General features: G+C 35.2%; 2 protein-coding genes and 1 long non-coding RNA gene across 6 annotated transcripts in view; 1 reads left to right on the top strand and 2 right to left on the bottom strand.

The window, feature by feature from the left end:
- Nucleotides 1-121: 121 nt before the first annotated feature.
- LOC148186279 (uncharacterized) lies at nt 122-1,698 on the bottom strand. Its single transcript, XR_015774910.1, has 2 exons — nt 1,456-1,698; nt 122-768 (listed from the first exon to the last, which is right to left on the bottom strand). It is a non-coding gene; the product is annotated as an uncharacterized LOC148186279 (long non-coding RNA).
- Nucleotides 1,699-1,889: 191 nt separating this feature from the next.
- On the top strand, nt 1,890-13,512 carry armc7 (armadillo repeat containing 7). 3 transcript variants are annotated; one of them, XR_015774909.1, is made up of 6 exons: nt 1,890-2,376; nt 3,181-3,324; nt 3,925-4,280; nt 7,444-7,534; nt 7,827-7,896; nt 13,318-13,512. XR_015774909.1 is itself a non-coding variant. In XM_088069615.1 (3 exons), exons 1-3 carry the CDS (start codon nt 2,289-2,291, stop codon nt 4,266-4,268), a joined length of 576 nt encoding a protein of 191 aa, XP_087925741.1. In that variant the 5' UTR covers nt 1,891-2,288; the 3' UTR covers nt 4,269-5,200. The 3 variants fall into 3 exon arrangements, 1 of the variants encoding a protein (XP_087925741.1); XR_015774908.1 differs by lacking the exon at nt 13,318-13,512 and having other exon boundaries at nt 7,827-8,098; XM_088069615.1 differs by lacking the exons at nt 7,444-7,534; nt 7,827-7,896; nt 13,318-13,512 and having other exon boundaries at nt 1,891-2,376; nt 3,925-5,200.
- The window catches only part of acsf2 (acyl-CoA synthetase family member 2), a 50,287-nt gene continuing 43,129 nt past the window's right edge, over nt 7,759-14,916 (bottom strand). For both annotated transcript variants that reach the window (XM_042507448.2, XM_088069609.1), the window contains one exon: nt 7,759-9,045. In XM_042507448.2, the coding sequence (XP_042363382.2) occupies nt 8,983-9,045 (63 nt within the window). In that variant the 3' untranslated portion in view covers nt 7,759-8,982. The remainder of the gene's footprint in view (nt 9,046-14,916) is intronic.

The raw sequence follows: 14,916 nt of genomic DNA, 5'->3' as shown, positions 1-14,916 counted from the left end.
TAATAACAAAAACTTATTAGCTTTCATTTTTACTACTACCAGAGTCATTGCAGATTAATTTGAAAACTTAAATAATTTAATACAGACTTGATGTTTGTTATGAGGAATCAGATGATTCGAGCAAGTTTCTGCATGTTTTTTATGCTCCATGGAGTCAAGTAGAAACAGAATAATGATAACATGAGAAAATAAAATATAAATCTACAGTGTGCATTTTAAAATGAACAGAAAGAAATGTAAAATCTTTATGATTTCCAGTTAAGGAGCTAAAAGTTGCAAAACCACCAGTTTGAATTTGAATGTACGCTCCCCTCTGGTGGGCAAAAGTGTAACTGCAAGAAAAAGCTGATTTTAGCACTTTTGTCATTTAATTATTAATATTCATCATGTCTCAAAACAGACACAAAATTAAATTTCTTGTGAATGTGAATTATCACAAATCTGTCCACTAATGCTTCATTTATCAAAACACAAGCAGTTTGACTTCTTGCAGGACAGACGGATGTCTCCTGTCCAGATGTCTCCTGTCCAGATGTCTTCAGGTTGTGTGCAGCAGGATTTATTGTCCACATCTGTAGTATTGAGAGACAACAGAGCAGTACAGCAGTAACAGTTCAAGCTTCATTGGAGCTGCTTCCTCCTCCTCTCTTCTTCTCTGCCACCTCTTCTATCTGCCTCATCCTCCTCTCCAAAATCTCCACCCTCCTGGCGTTGTTGCGAGCTCGCTCCTGAGCCCTGAGATCCTCCACGTCCTCAAAGAACCTGTGCCTGCAGGAAGGAAGAGGAGGAGGAGGAGGAGGAGGAGGAGGAGGTGTTATTATAATATTGATAAATAATGGCATTTACTCTAAAGTACAGAGAGTCCCTTTAAAATTATGACGTCTAAAAATATACGCATGTACCTAAGCTACAACAAATAGGTCAGAAAGTAAACTGGGTACTAGTTTTATACATTTAAATTTATTATTATTATTATTTTTTGCTCAAGGTCTTTTTATTCGTATTCAGAGTTTTACAAATACAGTTTATCACAGACGCATTTCAGGGGGGAAAAACAGAAAATAAAATTCACAAAAAAAAACATAATACATAAATATTAACAAATTTAATATGACAGTAAATGCCCCCCGCCCAAAAAAAAAATCACAGAAATAAAATAAATACTGTTTAAAAAATGAGTAGAAAATTGGAAAAAAAAAAGAAAGTTGGATATACATAATAAGGAGTAGGATCTAGTGTTTTGGGTCAGGATATTTTCGCTGGTGCTGCTTTAATTCTGTTTAGGTTTATGCTGCTCTACAATGACTTCAACATGAATTCCTTTTTTATGCTTTTCATTGTGCAGATAAAACCCCAAATTATATATATATATAGAAAGTTGTGGGTGATTTGGGTTCCCAGGTGTTTTAATATTATGCAACAAAAACTAAAAGCATGCAGTGACTCTGAACTTACCTGTTAAAGAAAGCTGCGGCCAAACCGACAATTAGTGTCCCAAATAAAACTGGCTTCGTCAGACGCTTTGCAGCGGACAGCTGGTGTTGCTTCATTGTAGCTAAATTTCCCTAAAATCAGCTACAAGCCGAAAAATAAACATAAAAATAACCTACATTTGTTTTAGTGACCTTTAAAGCTAACCGCTCGTTACATACCACCTTCTGGTCGAGCAGTTCCGCACGTAGCACGACTTCCGGTGCCCACTTTTAATTACACTAAATTATGCGAATTATTTTAAAAATAAACTACACGTTGAATCACACACATTGGGATATTTGTGAAGTTTTAATATATTTTAAGGTGGTCCAACATAGTTTTAGGTTATGTAAGTTATTTAAAACGGATAATGGATAGGCGGAACTTTGTGTGCGGAAGTGGTGCACGGACACATTTGGAGTACGGATCAAAACAGGAAGTGGCGCCTGTTTGAAAAGTTTATTCGATCCGTTAACGGCGGTTTGACCGACCATCGATCGGACGTTTGTTTGGTGTGTTTGCGGTGGTTTCCTCGATCTAACCGACTGCGTTTGAGTTCACAACGTAGTTGATGTTAAGCTAGTGCATTAGTTTGTTTTATATCTGTTAAAGTTTTATTAGTTTTGGGAGAAGAACGCGGGTTGCTAATGCTAAGCTAGCGCGTTAGCTAGCGTGATGTAGCCGTATGATTTCGGAGCTAATTTTAAGCTAATGCTTTGGCTGGATCAGTTTAAGCCGACTAGTGTCGTCGTAGTTTTGTTTGTTCGATGTAACCGTGTGATTTCGGAGCCAATGTTGAGCTAATTTAGCTAAAGATGTGGAGAAAAGGCTCCTCTGAAGGATCCGACCGCTTTGAATATTTACAGACTTTGGTCACCGAGTTTCAGGACACCGACAGTGAAGGTGAGTCTCACTTTATTTATTTATTTACTTTACCTTATTACTTTATTTATCATCATGGTTCAGCTGTCTGTGATATTTAGGTTACCTGGCAACACCAAAGAGTCTTCAATGTATCCATGAAAAACAAACAAACCGCTAGTTTCATATTTTAAGACCTTCTGTCCCGTTAATCACATGCTAACATCATTTCAGTTCTGTTTGGTGCATTTTACGCTTTTCAGTCTTCATGCTTTTGATTATTCTTGCTGTGTTCATGCATACTGTTTGGCAATATTATGTATTTTTGTCTTTGAATTTCCAGCTCAGTTCCAACAAAAAGTCTAAAATACACTGTGTAAACAAAATTATTACATTTCTACTGTTAATGCTAAAAAGTGCCATTGAAACCCATTCAAACTACAATATTTGATCCACAGCCATCAAAGCATAAAAATATGCACTGTTATTTTCTTGGTGTCATTTTGGGTTTGTACCTTGGAGTTTGTCATTTTTACTTTTTTCCACCTGATGACCAGCTTTTTAACATGTTTGTGGGTGTTTTAAATCTAAAAAAAATGGTCGCATTTTGACAAAACCCTGGTATGTAAAGCGTTGAAATTCTTGAAATATTCAATAAATATTTGATATCTATGATTAGGACCGGTGTTGACTAATGAAAGGAGAAAATACTAATTATATATATTTTTTATTGCCTGAAAAAGACTTTGCAGGTCTTCTTGTTTCTTATCAGCCAACAATTTAAATGAATTTGTTCCAGTCGTTGGTATTTTTAAAATGCTTATGTAACTTCTATCTCTTCATCAGAGGCAAAGGAGCAGGTGCTCGCTAACCTGGCAAACTTCGCATACGACCCAAACAACATGGAGTATCTGAGGGAGCTGCAGGTGACCGACCTCTTCCTCGACATGCTCACTGAGGAGAACGACAACTTTGTGGAGTTTGGGATGGGTGAGTGTCACCAGTCATGAGACAACGCTGTCTCTCACTAATGTTGTCATGATATCAGTAATTAAAACTTTAGCACAATACAAGATTTAAAAAAAAACAAAAAAAACTTGATACCTCTTTGATACCACAGAAGAAGGAAAAAAAATCTTAAGGATACAATAGGATCATTTTTTAATTGTATTTATATTGATTACACACAGTTATGGTATAGAAAAATTAATTGAACACATTCTGTCGCATTTATAATATTTCTTAATTGTAATTCAGGTTGTTATAACTGTTCTTAAATGTTTTAAACATTTTTTTTTTTTTTTTGGGGGGGGGAAATCACCCTGGTTCAGAACATATGGTATTATTCAAATACATTTTTAAAATAGTAATAATAACAAAATGATAATAAAAAACAATTTTAAATAAAAATCTCCATACAGTGCGGCAGCTTTGGTTTCATTGTTTTGGTGCTTTCAGTGATGTCAGATGTATAATTAACCTAGATTGCATCGTTTGAAAACATAAAGTATCAAAGTAAAGATACTTGGTCATCTTTACTTCTTACCTTAACACCACTCATCACCTCCTGTGTGTGCGTCATGCTCTCAGGCGGCCTGTGTAACCTGAGCATGGACCCCGAGTGCCGACACATCATCCTGCAGAGCGGCGGGGTCCGCCTGGTCACAAACTGTCTGTCGAGCGCGAGGGAGGAGACCGTCCTGTCTGCCATCACCACACTCATGAACCTCACGACGCCCTCGTCGCGCTCTGAGATCACGGACACGGCCATCCTGCAGTGCATGCTGCGCTTCTCCCTCTCAGAGAGCCCCCGCCTGCGCAACCTGGCCGCCGTGTTTCTGCAGGACTGCTGCAGCGAGGAGCAGGTGTCCCGCGCGCAGCAGCAGATGCAGGGACAGCAGACCGCAGTCGGCATCCCGCTGCCCAAAGACTAATTCACAGCCGAGGTATTCATCTGCGAGGCTTATTTTGGATAGAACTGCTTAAGTTTGCTCTCTATGAGAGAATGATATGACTTTCTAAAAGTGTGTGGGCAGCCTCACTCCTCTGTTTCACTCTGTCCACCATAAGAGCAGCAGTGAGGTTCAGCACTGATTTTGGGTGATCAAGTCACAGCTGGGAAAAATATTTCTTCATGGTGCTGGTTTTGTGCACGGGTGTATTTTCATGTTGAAGCAGGAAAGAGACACAAACAGCGAGAGATGCACGATAACGTCTTTTTAATTTCTTTCTTATTGAGTCACTCGCAGCCCTCTGATGTTTTTTAAAGAAACCAAACTGATTTGCTTAGGTTTCAAAGGGTTAAAATAAAAAAACGGAAAAGGCCATCTTTTTTTATTCACACAGTGAATATGTTCAAAACATCAATCCTAAATTGAAGTATTTTTCTAATTTTGCACAATGAACGAGTATTACATTGTATTTCATGTCTCCATCAGCTGTGGACTATCACAATAAGAGAATGATAATAACCTCAGTGTTCAGCAGTCAAAGTGTTAAAGCATTTTTACTTTTTTTTGCTTTTATTTATTTATTTACTTATTACACTGAAGTGCTTTTATTTTGAAGAGGTAGTAGATGGGCAGGAAAAAGATGGAAATTTATTAGAAGAAAAACACTCATGTTAAGATTAATACAAATGAGAAAATAAAAGTAAAAAAGACAAACGAGGAGAGTTTCAGAGCTTTGAGCTAAATTTATTTGTAACTAATTGTCTCATAATTTAAAGTTTTTGTGGATTTTATTAATTTAAGGTGTCATTAGAGCAGAGATTAATGTATCATTTTGCTTTCTGTTTATTTAATTTCCATTTAGCTCTTCACTTTGTTGAATGAAGTTCATCACCAAAAATAAAATTTGACCATCAGTCCAGGCTGGTTTTTTAATTTGACCCGTATGCTACAGTCACTAAAATTAGGAGGGTAATTAATGGATATATCAGTATCGGTTATTGGCTTAATGAGTTGTTATATATTAGCATATCTGCAAATAAATCCAATATCGGGAATCACTACAAACTGCTGACGGCGTTGAAAGTGGTGTTTTTATTGTCTGAGAATATTCCTAATTGTTATTATATTTTTGGCTATAATGAGAATTTTTAAGGTTTCATTCACACGAGGTCAGGTTTTGCAGTGATGAGCCGCAGTGTTGAGCTCTGATGTTGGAGTCACTTAAATGACTTGTTTTTTGGGAATTAAAGAGACAAGAAAGTCAATTTCCTAGACTCAGTGACTATTTGTTTTTTGGAGAATTTATTGACTTATAATATCTGTAGAGATAATTTTGAGTAATGTAACTGTAATATCTTTACTGCATTGTCAGATGTGCAAACAAACAAAGCTCCTTTGTATGATGGTGCACATGAGCTATTAATACATTACTGCTTTTCAGGGCCCATAACAATTCTTAGTAGTTAATGAGACAGATATTTGAAACTGATATGCATTTACAATAAAAAAAAAATCTGTCAATATTTACAATTTGGAAAACTGCATAACAAAACTTTGAATAAATGCTTTCAGCAAATGTTGATTCAAAACTGAAATTTTCAGCATCATAAACAGCGAGTTCCCTGCAACTTTTTTTATCAAGTCAAGTGAAAGTTTAAATTAAAAAAGAGCAAATAAAAATAGTTCCCTGAGGTTTTACAAAGTACAAGTTCCTCCCTTGCTGATACTTTCTTTGCATGCACAAAAACAAAGTTTTCTGCAAAAATTCATGGAATAATGGCATGACTTATTGATACACAGGTGCTTTTTTTTTGGGTGAAACATTCCTTTAATCTTTCCTCTTCTTGTAATCTAGATCATCTATTTTAGAAACTTTTCTTGGAGGCTTCAAAGGATTTTTTTGCGAGCTGCTTCTCGTCGCTGTGGTCTCTCCACAAAAAAAGTCTTTATTTGAAGCATACAGAGTAACAGAAAAAAACATCAGAATTACACCCAAACAGACGAAATACTGAGAAAACAAAATAAAAGCAGGAAAAAAACGAAACAAATGTCACGTAAAATTTATGTATCTCTCCCTTTTTGCTCTGTTTGACATAAATAGCATCACTTTCCTAGTATGAAGCTTCAAAATTTAGATAAAATTGTGTTAACGAGATGCCGCGTAGCTCAATTGGTAGCGCACGCGCTCCGTGTGTTCTGTCCGCATGTCGTCGTCGTCACAGTCGCGGGATCGATTCCCGCCGGCGGCACTTTTCCGCGTGTTAGGTTCGTTTCCTGTCTTTCCATAAAAGCCCGATAAACATCTTTAAAAATACAGTGGAAGCTTGCCTTTAACTTCAGTGTCTGCAGTATTTAAAACAACAAATATAACAGATTGTTCTGATATGCTGTGAGAGATTAACCCTTTAACGCCTGGATCAACACCATTGTTCTTGTGCAACATTCAGATGCCTTTTTTTTTAACCCCCTAAAACCTGAGAAAACTGTCTTGATTTATTGTCTACTGTCTACATTTCCCCAAATGTTAAAAAATAAAAGGTGATAAAATTATCTGAAAATTATTTGGGGGGGATTATTTTTTTTTTTTTTTTTTTACAGAAAATATAGATTTTAATTTATTTTAGTATTTAGTACTTCATCACTACATCATTTTCTTTGTTTTTTTTTCTTTTCCTTTTTTTGTTGCTCTTTCCGAGGTCATTCTCTTGTAATGTTTTACCAGTTTCTTGCCAATTCTATGTTTGTTTTTTAAAGAAATCGAGCCGATTTGCTTCAGTTTCACAGTGTTAATCCAGGTGACTGCTTATATCACAGAAGCAGCATGTGAACAATAATTTTGACTTCCAGAGGGCGCACAGAGAGAAATTACCAACCCTAACTTATAAAAACAGGCTAGGATCAATAGCGGTACCCATTTCCCCCAAAAAATGTACATTCCTTTGGCTTTGAGGTGATTTCAAACACTCTGCGGATGCTGGAGCACCTTAAACACAACTGGTTTGACTCTTGCACTTGGCGCTCTTTGCAAAAATACCATGTCCTGAAACATTAAATCCAAACCTCCAAAAATATGTAAAAAAAAAAAAAAAAAAAAGTAAAATAAACGTTGAGGTTCCTTTTTAAGAGCGCTGTTTATTTTCTTCTCTTCTTTTCTTAGGAGCTATTTCTGGGCCGAGTCCTTCAGGTCTAGACGGGCGACGACATCCGATCCTGCAGCCCAGCGTCGGTCGGACTGCACATGTAGCCAGGTCAGACTCGGGAGGAAATTCTTTACAGCTTTGAGAGTGTGTGTGTCTGTGATACTCGTCATTTTAAACGCCACAAAATTCTCATTTTTCAGTAAGTGTGTGTGTGTGTGTGTGTGTGTGTGTTTCTGAATGGCATTCCAGGGGCTTAAGAGGGGAGCACCTGCCACCGAAATCAATAAAAATACCTTCATACTTCCCGTAAAATGAGAAACACCCACGCCTGGTTTTAATAATGTGGTACAAAGTTTATTTCAAGTTGATGTAAAAATATTTTAATAGCTTTTCTTCGCAGGATGAAAAAAGAAGTGCAGAGGACAGAGCGGCTCAACATCTATAAGTTCTGCGCTGATCTCCAGTCGACTGTGAGTTCATATTTCTTTTATTTAACAGGAGGGTGTGAGAGCTTGAAGCTGGTGGTATTTTATATCTTTCTTACTGTCAATCCCATAAAAAGAACCAAACCAACAATAAAATAACAAAAAAAAAAGAAAATCAGTCTTCATGTGTCCATGGATCCTTTATATTAACATAAATTTAGACAATTAAGTCACAAGTTTCACAAAACAACAAAAAAGGGGGCGTAGACGGCAGCGGTCTCTGCGGTCATTATGTTCATTCTTACCATTAAAAATATGGAAAAGTCTTTAAAAACTTAATATACTCTAAACGTTTTTGAAAAGTCATCGAATTTTTTTTCACAAACATTTATAGTAATATGATGTGTACAAGGACCATCTGAAATTTAAAAAAATCAACAATAATTTCCATTCAGTTTCTGGCTGTGATGAATTGTATAATTTTTGGTGATTTTTTTTGAAGAAAATTAAATTGTCAAAAACTTTTAAAGGAAAAAAAGAGGATAACATTTTTTTAAGAAAGTATGCGGTTTTCTTTAAAATACCCATTGAAAATAAAAAAGGCTTAATTTTTTTAAAGAAAAAAAATCTGAATTTTTTTCTTTAAAAGTACCAAAAATAAAAAAGGGAAAGAAAAAAAACCCAACAAAAAACCCCATGCATTCCAAAATTGCAGGACAGCCTGTTCTCTCATAAATTTGGCAGTTAAATAAATATAAATTACAGACACTGAAAGTCGTTGTGTGACCCAGTTCTGAAAAAAATATTTGACAAGCCTCCCATTTGACAATATAATAAACTGCAATATATTTTATTACAGTGCTAAGTACACTGCAAGGTGTTTAAAACAGCATTGTTATTGTATCATGGCAACAGTGCAAAAGTCAAAATAAGCTTCAGCATCTGTATTTAAGGAAATGAAGGAACATTTAAACTAATGCAACACAGTATTGCATACGCATTAGTGGGAACATTTTATTTGGTTTTGATGTTTTCATGGGATTTATTGACAGGAAGAAAACAGCCAGCCTAACTTGACATTTATGGTACAGAACGTACAGTTATTGAATTCTCTTCAAACGTGGACGTCTCTCATTTCCCCTCCTTTACCCCGAGCTGCTTCTCGACCTCCTCGCGTAGTTTGTTTTTCTGGATCTAAAAGAAAATACAGAAAATGTGTTGTTATTGAACACCGTTAATCAAGAGTTAAAGAAATAACTTCAAAATTTGCTTTTCATGAATCATAAAAAAATATTATGTCATCATAATATTTGATTTGATTTGATTTGATTTAATTAACCATTTGGAAATGTGCTAAAGTATGACGTTTTGACACCATTTTTGATAATGTGATAAAATATGATTGATTGGTGCCATATTATAGTTTGTGAAGACATGTCATTGTAAACAATGTCAAAAAAAGGCCAAAAATGTCAAAATTTATCATGTCGAAAAAAAGAAATAAACCAAGGAAAATACAGTGCAGAGACAGGCCAGAGTATAGGAAATTGCAAAACTGTCCAAAAACACTATAACGTAGCATGTTGAAAAAAACAACCAAAAATGCCATACTATTGTGTGGGAAAAAATGTCATAATGTGACAATGACAGATAAAAAACGCATAGAGTAGTGTCCAGAGACACGCTGTAGCATAGGATGTGGCAAAAACGGCTAAAAACTGACCTTTCCAAACAACAGCCAAAATCACCTAAAAACAGCATAAAATAGTGTGCTGACACTTGAAATAGCAATAAAACTTGAAAATATGGCCAAACACACCTTAATATAGCATGGTGAAAAAATGACGAAAAAAGCAAGGCAAAAATGGCAAAAATGTCAAAAAATGACATGTCCTAAAAACAGCTAAAAACACCTCAAAACAGCATAAAACAGCATGCCAAAACACGCCATAGCATTAAAAACGTGCAAAAATGGACTAAAACATCATAATATAACATGTCGAAAAAATGACCCAAAAAGCAAGGCTATAGTATGGCAAAAATGTCAAAAAATGACATGTCCTAAAAACAGCTAAAAACACCTCAAAACAGCATAAAAAAACGTGCCAAAATCCGCCATAGCATTAAAATATGGAAAAACCACCAAAAACACCATAATTTAGCATATTGAAAAAATGACCCAAAAAGCAAGGCTATAGTATGGCAAAAATGTCAAAAAATGATATGTCTTAAAAACAGCTAAAAACACCTCAAAACAGCATGAAATAGCGTGCCAAAACACGCCATAGCATTAAAACGTGCAAAAACCACCAAAAACACCATAATTTAGCATGTCGAAAAATGATCCAAAAAGCAAGGCTAGTATGGCAAAAATGTCAAAAAATGATATGTCTTAAAAACAGCTAAAAACACCTCAAAATAACAAAAAATAGCGTGCCAAAACACGCCATAGCATTAAAACGTGCAAAAACCACCAAAAACACCATAATTTAGCATGTCGAAAAAATGATCCAAAAAGCAAGGCTATAGTATGGCAAAAATGTCAAAAAATGACATGTCCTAAAAACAGCTAAAAACACCTCAAAACAGCATAAAATAGCATGCCAAACCACGCCATAGCATTAAAACATGCAAAACATGCCAAAAACACCATAATTTAGCATGTCGAAAAAATGATCCAAAAAGCAAGGCTATAGTATGGCAAAAATGTCAAAAAATGACATGTCCTAAAAACAGCTAAAAACACCTCAAAACAGCATGAAAAAGCGTGCCAAAATCCGCCATAGCATTAAAACGTGCAAAAACCACCAAAAACAACATAATTTAGCACGTTGAAAAATGATCCAAAAAGCAAGGCTATAGTATGGCAAAAATGTCAAAAAATGACATGTCCTAAAAACAGCTAAAAACACCTCAAAACAACAAAAATATCCTGCCAAACACGCCATAGCATTAAAACGTGCAAAAACCACCAAAAACAACATAATTTAGCACGTTGAAAAATGACCCAAAAAGCAAGGCTATAGTATGGCAAAAATGTCAAAAAATGACATGTCCTAAAAACACCTCAAAACACCTCAAAACAGCATAAAATAGCGTGCCAAAACAAGCCATAGCATTAAAACATGGAAAACATGCCAAAAACACCATAATTTAGCATGTCGAAAAAATGATCCAAAAAGCAAGGCTATAGTATGGCAAAAATGTCAAAAAATGACATGTCCTAAAAACAGCTAAAAACACCTCAAAACAGCATAAAAAAGCATGCCAAAACACGCCATAGCATTAAAAACGTGCAAAAACAGACAAAAACATCATAATATAACATGTCGCAAAAATGACCCAAAAAGCAAGGCTATAGTATGGCAAAAATGTCAAAAAATGACATGTCCTAAAAACACCTCAAAACACCTCAAAACAGCATGAAAAAGCGTGCCAAAACACGCCATAGCATTAAAAAATGCAAAACATGCCAAAAACACCATAATTTAGCATGTCGAAAAAATGATCCAAAAAGCAAGGCTATAGTATGGCAAAAATGTCAAAAAATGACATTTCCTAAAAACACCTAAAAACACCTAAAAACAGCATAAATTAGCCTGCCAAAACATGCTATAGCATTAAAAACGTGCAAAAACAGACAAAAACATCATAATATAACATGTCGCAAAAACTACCCAAAAAGCAAGGCTATAGTATGGCAAAAATGTCAAAAAATGACATGTCCTAAAAACAGCTAAAAACACCTCAAAACAGCATAAAAAAGCGTGCCAAAACACGCCATAGCATTAAAACGTGCAAAAACCACCAAAAACATCATAATATAGCATGTCGCAAAAACTACCCAAAAAGCAAGGCTATAGTATGGCAAAAATGTCAAAAAATGACATGTCCTAAAAACAGCTAAAAACACCTCAAAACAGCATAAATTAGCGTGCCAAAACACGCTATAGCATTAAAAACGTGCAAAAACAGACAAAAACATCATAATATAACATGTCGCAAAAATGACCCAAAAAGCAAGGCTATAGTATGGCAAAAATGTCAAAAAATGACGTGTGCTAAAAACAGCTAAAAACACCTCAAAACAGCATAAAATAGCGTGCCAAAACACACCATAACATTAAAACATGCAAAACATGCCAAAAACACCATAATTTAGCATGTCGAAAAAATGATCCAAAAAGCAAGGCTATAGTATGGCAAAAGTGTCAAAAAATTACATTTCCTAAAAACAGCTAATAACACCTAAAAACAGCATAAATAAGCATGCCAAAACACGCTATAGCATTAAAAACGTGCAAAAACAGACAAAAACATCATAATATAACATGTCGCAAAAATGACCCAAAAAGCAAGGCTATAGTATGGCAAAAATGTCAAAAAATGACGTGTGCTAAAAACAGCTAAAAACACCTCAAAACAGCATAAAATAGTGTGCCAAAACACACCATAGCATTAAAACAGGCTAACCATGCCAAAAACAACATAATTTAGCATGTCGAAAAAATGATCCAAAAAGCAAGGCTATAGTATGGCAAAAATGTCAAAAAATGACATTTCCTAAAAACACCTAAAAACACCTAAAAACAGCATAAATTAGCCTGCCAAAACATGCTATAGCATTAAAAACGTGCAAAAACAGACAAAAACATCATAATATAACATGTCGCAAAAATGACCCAAAAAGCAAGGCTATAGTATGGCAAAAATGTCAAAAAATGACATGTCCTAAAAACAGCTAAAAACACCTCAAAACAGCATAAATTAGCGTGCCAAAACACGCCATAGCATTAAAACGTGCAAAAACCACCAAAAACATCATAATATAGCATGTCGCAAAAACTACCCAAAAAGCAAGGCTATAGTATGGCAAAAATGTCAAAAAATGACGTGTGCTAAAAACAGCTAAAAACACCTCAAAACAGCATAAAAAAGCGTGCCAAAACACGCTATAGCATTAAAAACGTGCAAAAACACACAAAAACATCATAATATAACATGTCGCAAAAATGACCCAAAAAGCAAGGCTATAGTATGGCAAAAATGTCAAAAAATGACATGTCCTAAAAACACCTAAAAACACCTAAAAACAGCATAAATTAGCGTGCCAAAACACGCTATAGCATTAAAAACGTGCAAAAACAGACAAAAACATCATAATATAACATGTCGCAAAAATGACCCAAAAAGCAAGGCTATAGTATGGTAAAAATGTCAAAAAATGACATGTGCTAAATACAGCTAAAAACACCTCAAAACAGCATAAAAAAGCGTGCCAAAACACGCCATAGCATTAAAACGTGCAGATATGACCAAAAACAACATAATTTAGCATGTTGAAAAATGACCCAAAAAGCAAGGCTATCTTTTCCCGATATTTCGAAGGGTATCTTCGTGTTTTCATGTGTCGTACAGTTTCTGTCACACTTATCTTCTGTGTGTGTTTTCCTCTCTCTCTTCTAGGTGCAGCTCACTACAAAGGAGTGACTGACTGAAAGCAGACTGAGATCAGTTGGGTAAAGCTGTGATCTCTGCTGCTGTCAGTGTCCGCGTGCTCTGGTGAAACATTCTCAGACTCCCTGCAAGAAGACTTAGCTTTCTGCTTTTCCACTGTTTAATTATCATGTTTGGAAATAAATCTCTTCTCTTTGCATCTAACCTGGTGTTGTCTTCCTTCGTGTTTTGCTGCATTAAAGTCAATCATAGGAATATATTAGACTGTGACATATTTGTGGGATTTTGAACAACATGTTATAGTATGAATTTTTTCTACAACTTTGGACCTGGAAAACAACATATTATAGCATCGAAAGACACTTCATAGTATACAATATCAGATAAAAAGGAAAAAAGATCGACATTAATGACGTCGAAAAAACGACAGAAAATGCCATAATACTAAAAAAATGACCAAAAACAGCAAGACTATAGTATGGCAAAAATGTCAAAAAATGACGTCCTAAAAACAGCTAAAAACACCTCAAAACAGCATAAAAAAGCGTGCCAAAACACACCATAGCATTAAAACGTGTCAAAAAGAACAAAAACACCATAATATAACATGTCTGCAAAAATGACCCAAAAAGCAAGGCTATAGTATGGCAAAAATGTCAAAAAATGACATGTCCTAAAAACAGCTAAAAACACCTCAAAACAGCATGAAATAGCGTGCCAAAATCCGCTATAGCATTAAAACGTGCAAAAACAGACAAAAACAACATAATTTAGCATGTCGAAAAAATGACCCAAAAAGCAAGGCTATAGTATGGCAAAAATGTCAAAAAATGACATGTCCTAAAAACAGCTCAAAACACCTCAAAACAGCATGAAATAGCGTGCCAAAACACGCCATAGCATTAAAACATGCAAAACATGCCAAAAACACCATAATTTAGCATGTCGAAAAAATGACCCAAAAAGCAAGGCAATAGTATGGCAAAAATGTCAAAAAATGACATGTCCTAAAAACAGCTAAAAACACCTCAAAACAGCATAAAATAGCGTGCCAAAACACACCATAGCATTAAAACGTGCAAAAACCACCAAAAACACCATAATTTAGCATATTGAAAAAATGACCCAAAGAGCAAGGCTATAGTATGGCAAAAATGTCAAAAAATGACATGTCCTAAAAACAGCTAAAAACACCTCAAAACAGCATAAAATAGCGTGCCAAAACACGCCATAGCATTAAAACGTGCATATATGACCAAAAACAACATAATTTAGCATGTCGAAAAAATGATCCAAAAAGCAAGGCTATAGTATGGCAAAAATGTCAAAAAATGACATGTCCTAAAAACAGCTAAAAACACCTCAAAACAGCATAAAATAGCGTGCCAAAACACGCCGTAGCATTAAAAACGTGCAAAAACGGACAAAAACATCATAATATAGCATGTTGCAAAAACTACCCAAAAAGCAAGGCTATAGTATGGCAAAATGTCAAAAAATGACATGTCCTAAAAACACCTCAAAACACCTCAAAACAGCATAAAAAAGCGTGCCAAAACACGCCATAGCATTAAAACGTGCAAAAACCACCAAAAACACCATAATTTA

The sequence above is a fragment of the Plectropomus leopardus genome, chromosome 19 (genome assembly GCF_026936395.1).
Source record: "Plectropomus leopardus strain MGB_pleo_1.0 chromosome 19, ASM2693639v1, whole genome shotgun sequence".
Lineage (NCBI taxonomy): Eukaryota > Metazoa > Chordata > Actinopteri > Perciformes > Serranidae > Plectropomus > Plectropomus leopardus.
Note: the sequence above shows the minus strand (reverse complement) of the source record. Positions and strands in the feature narration are given on the sequence as shown.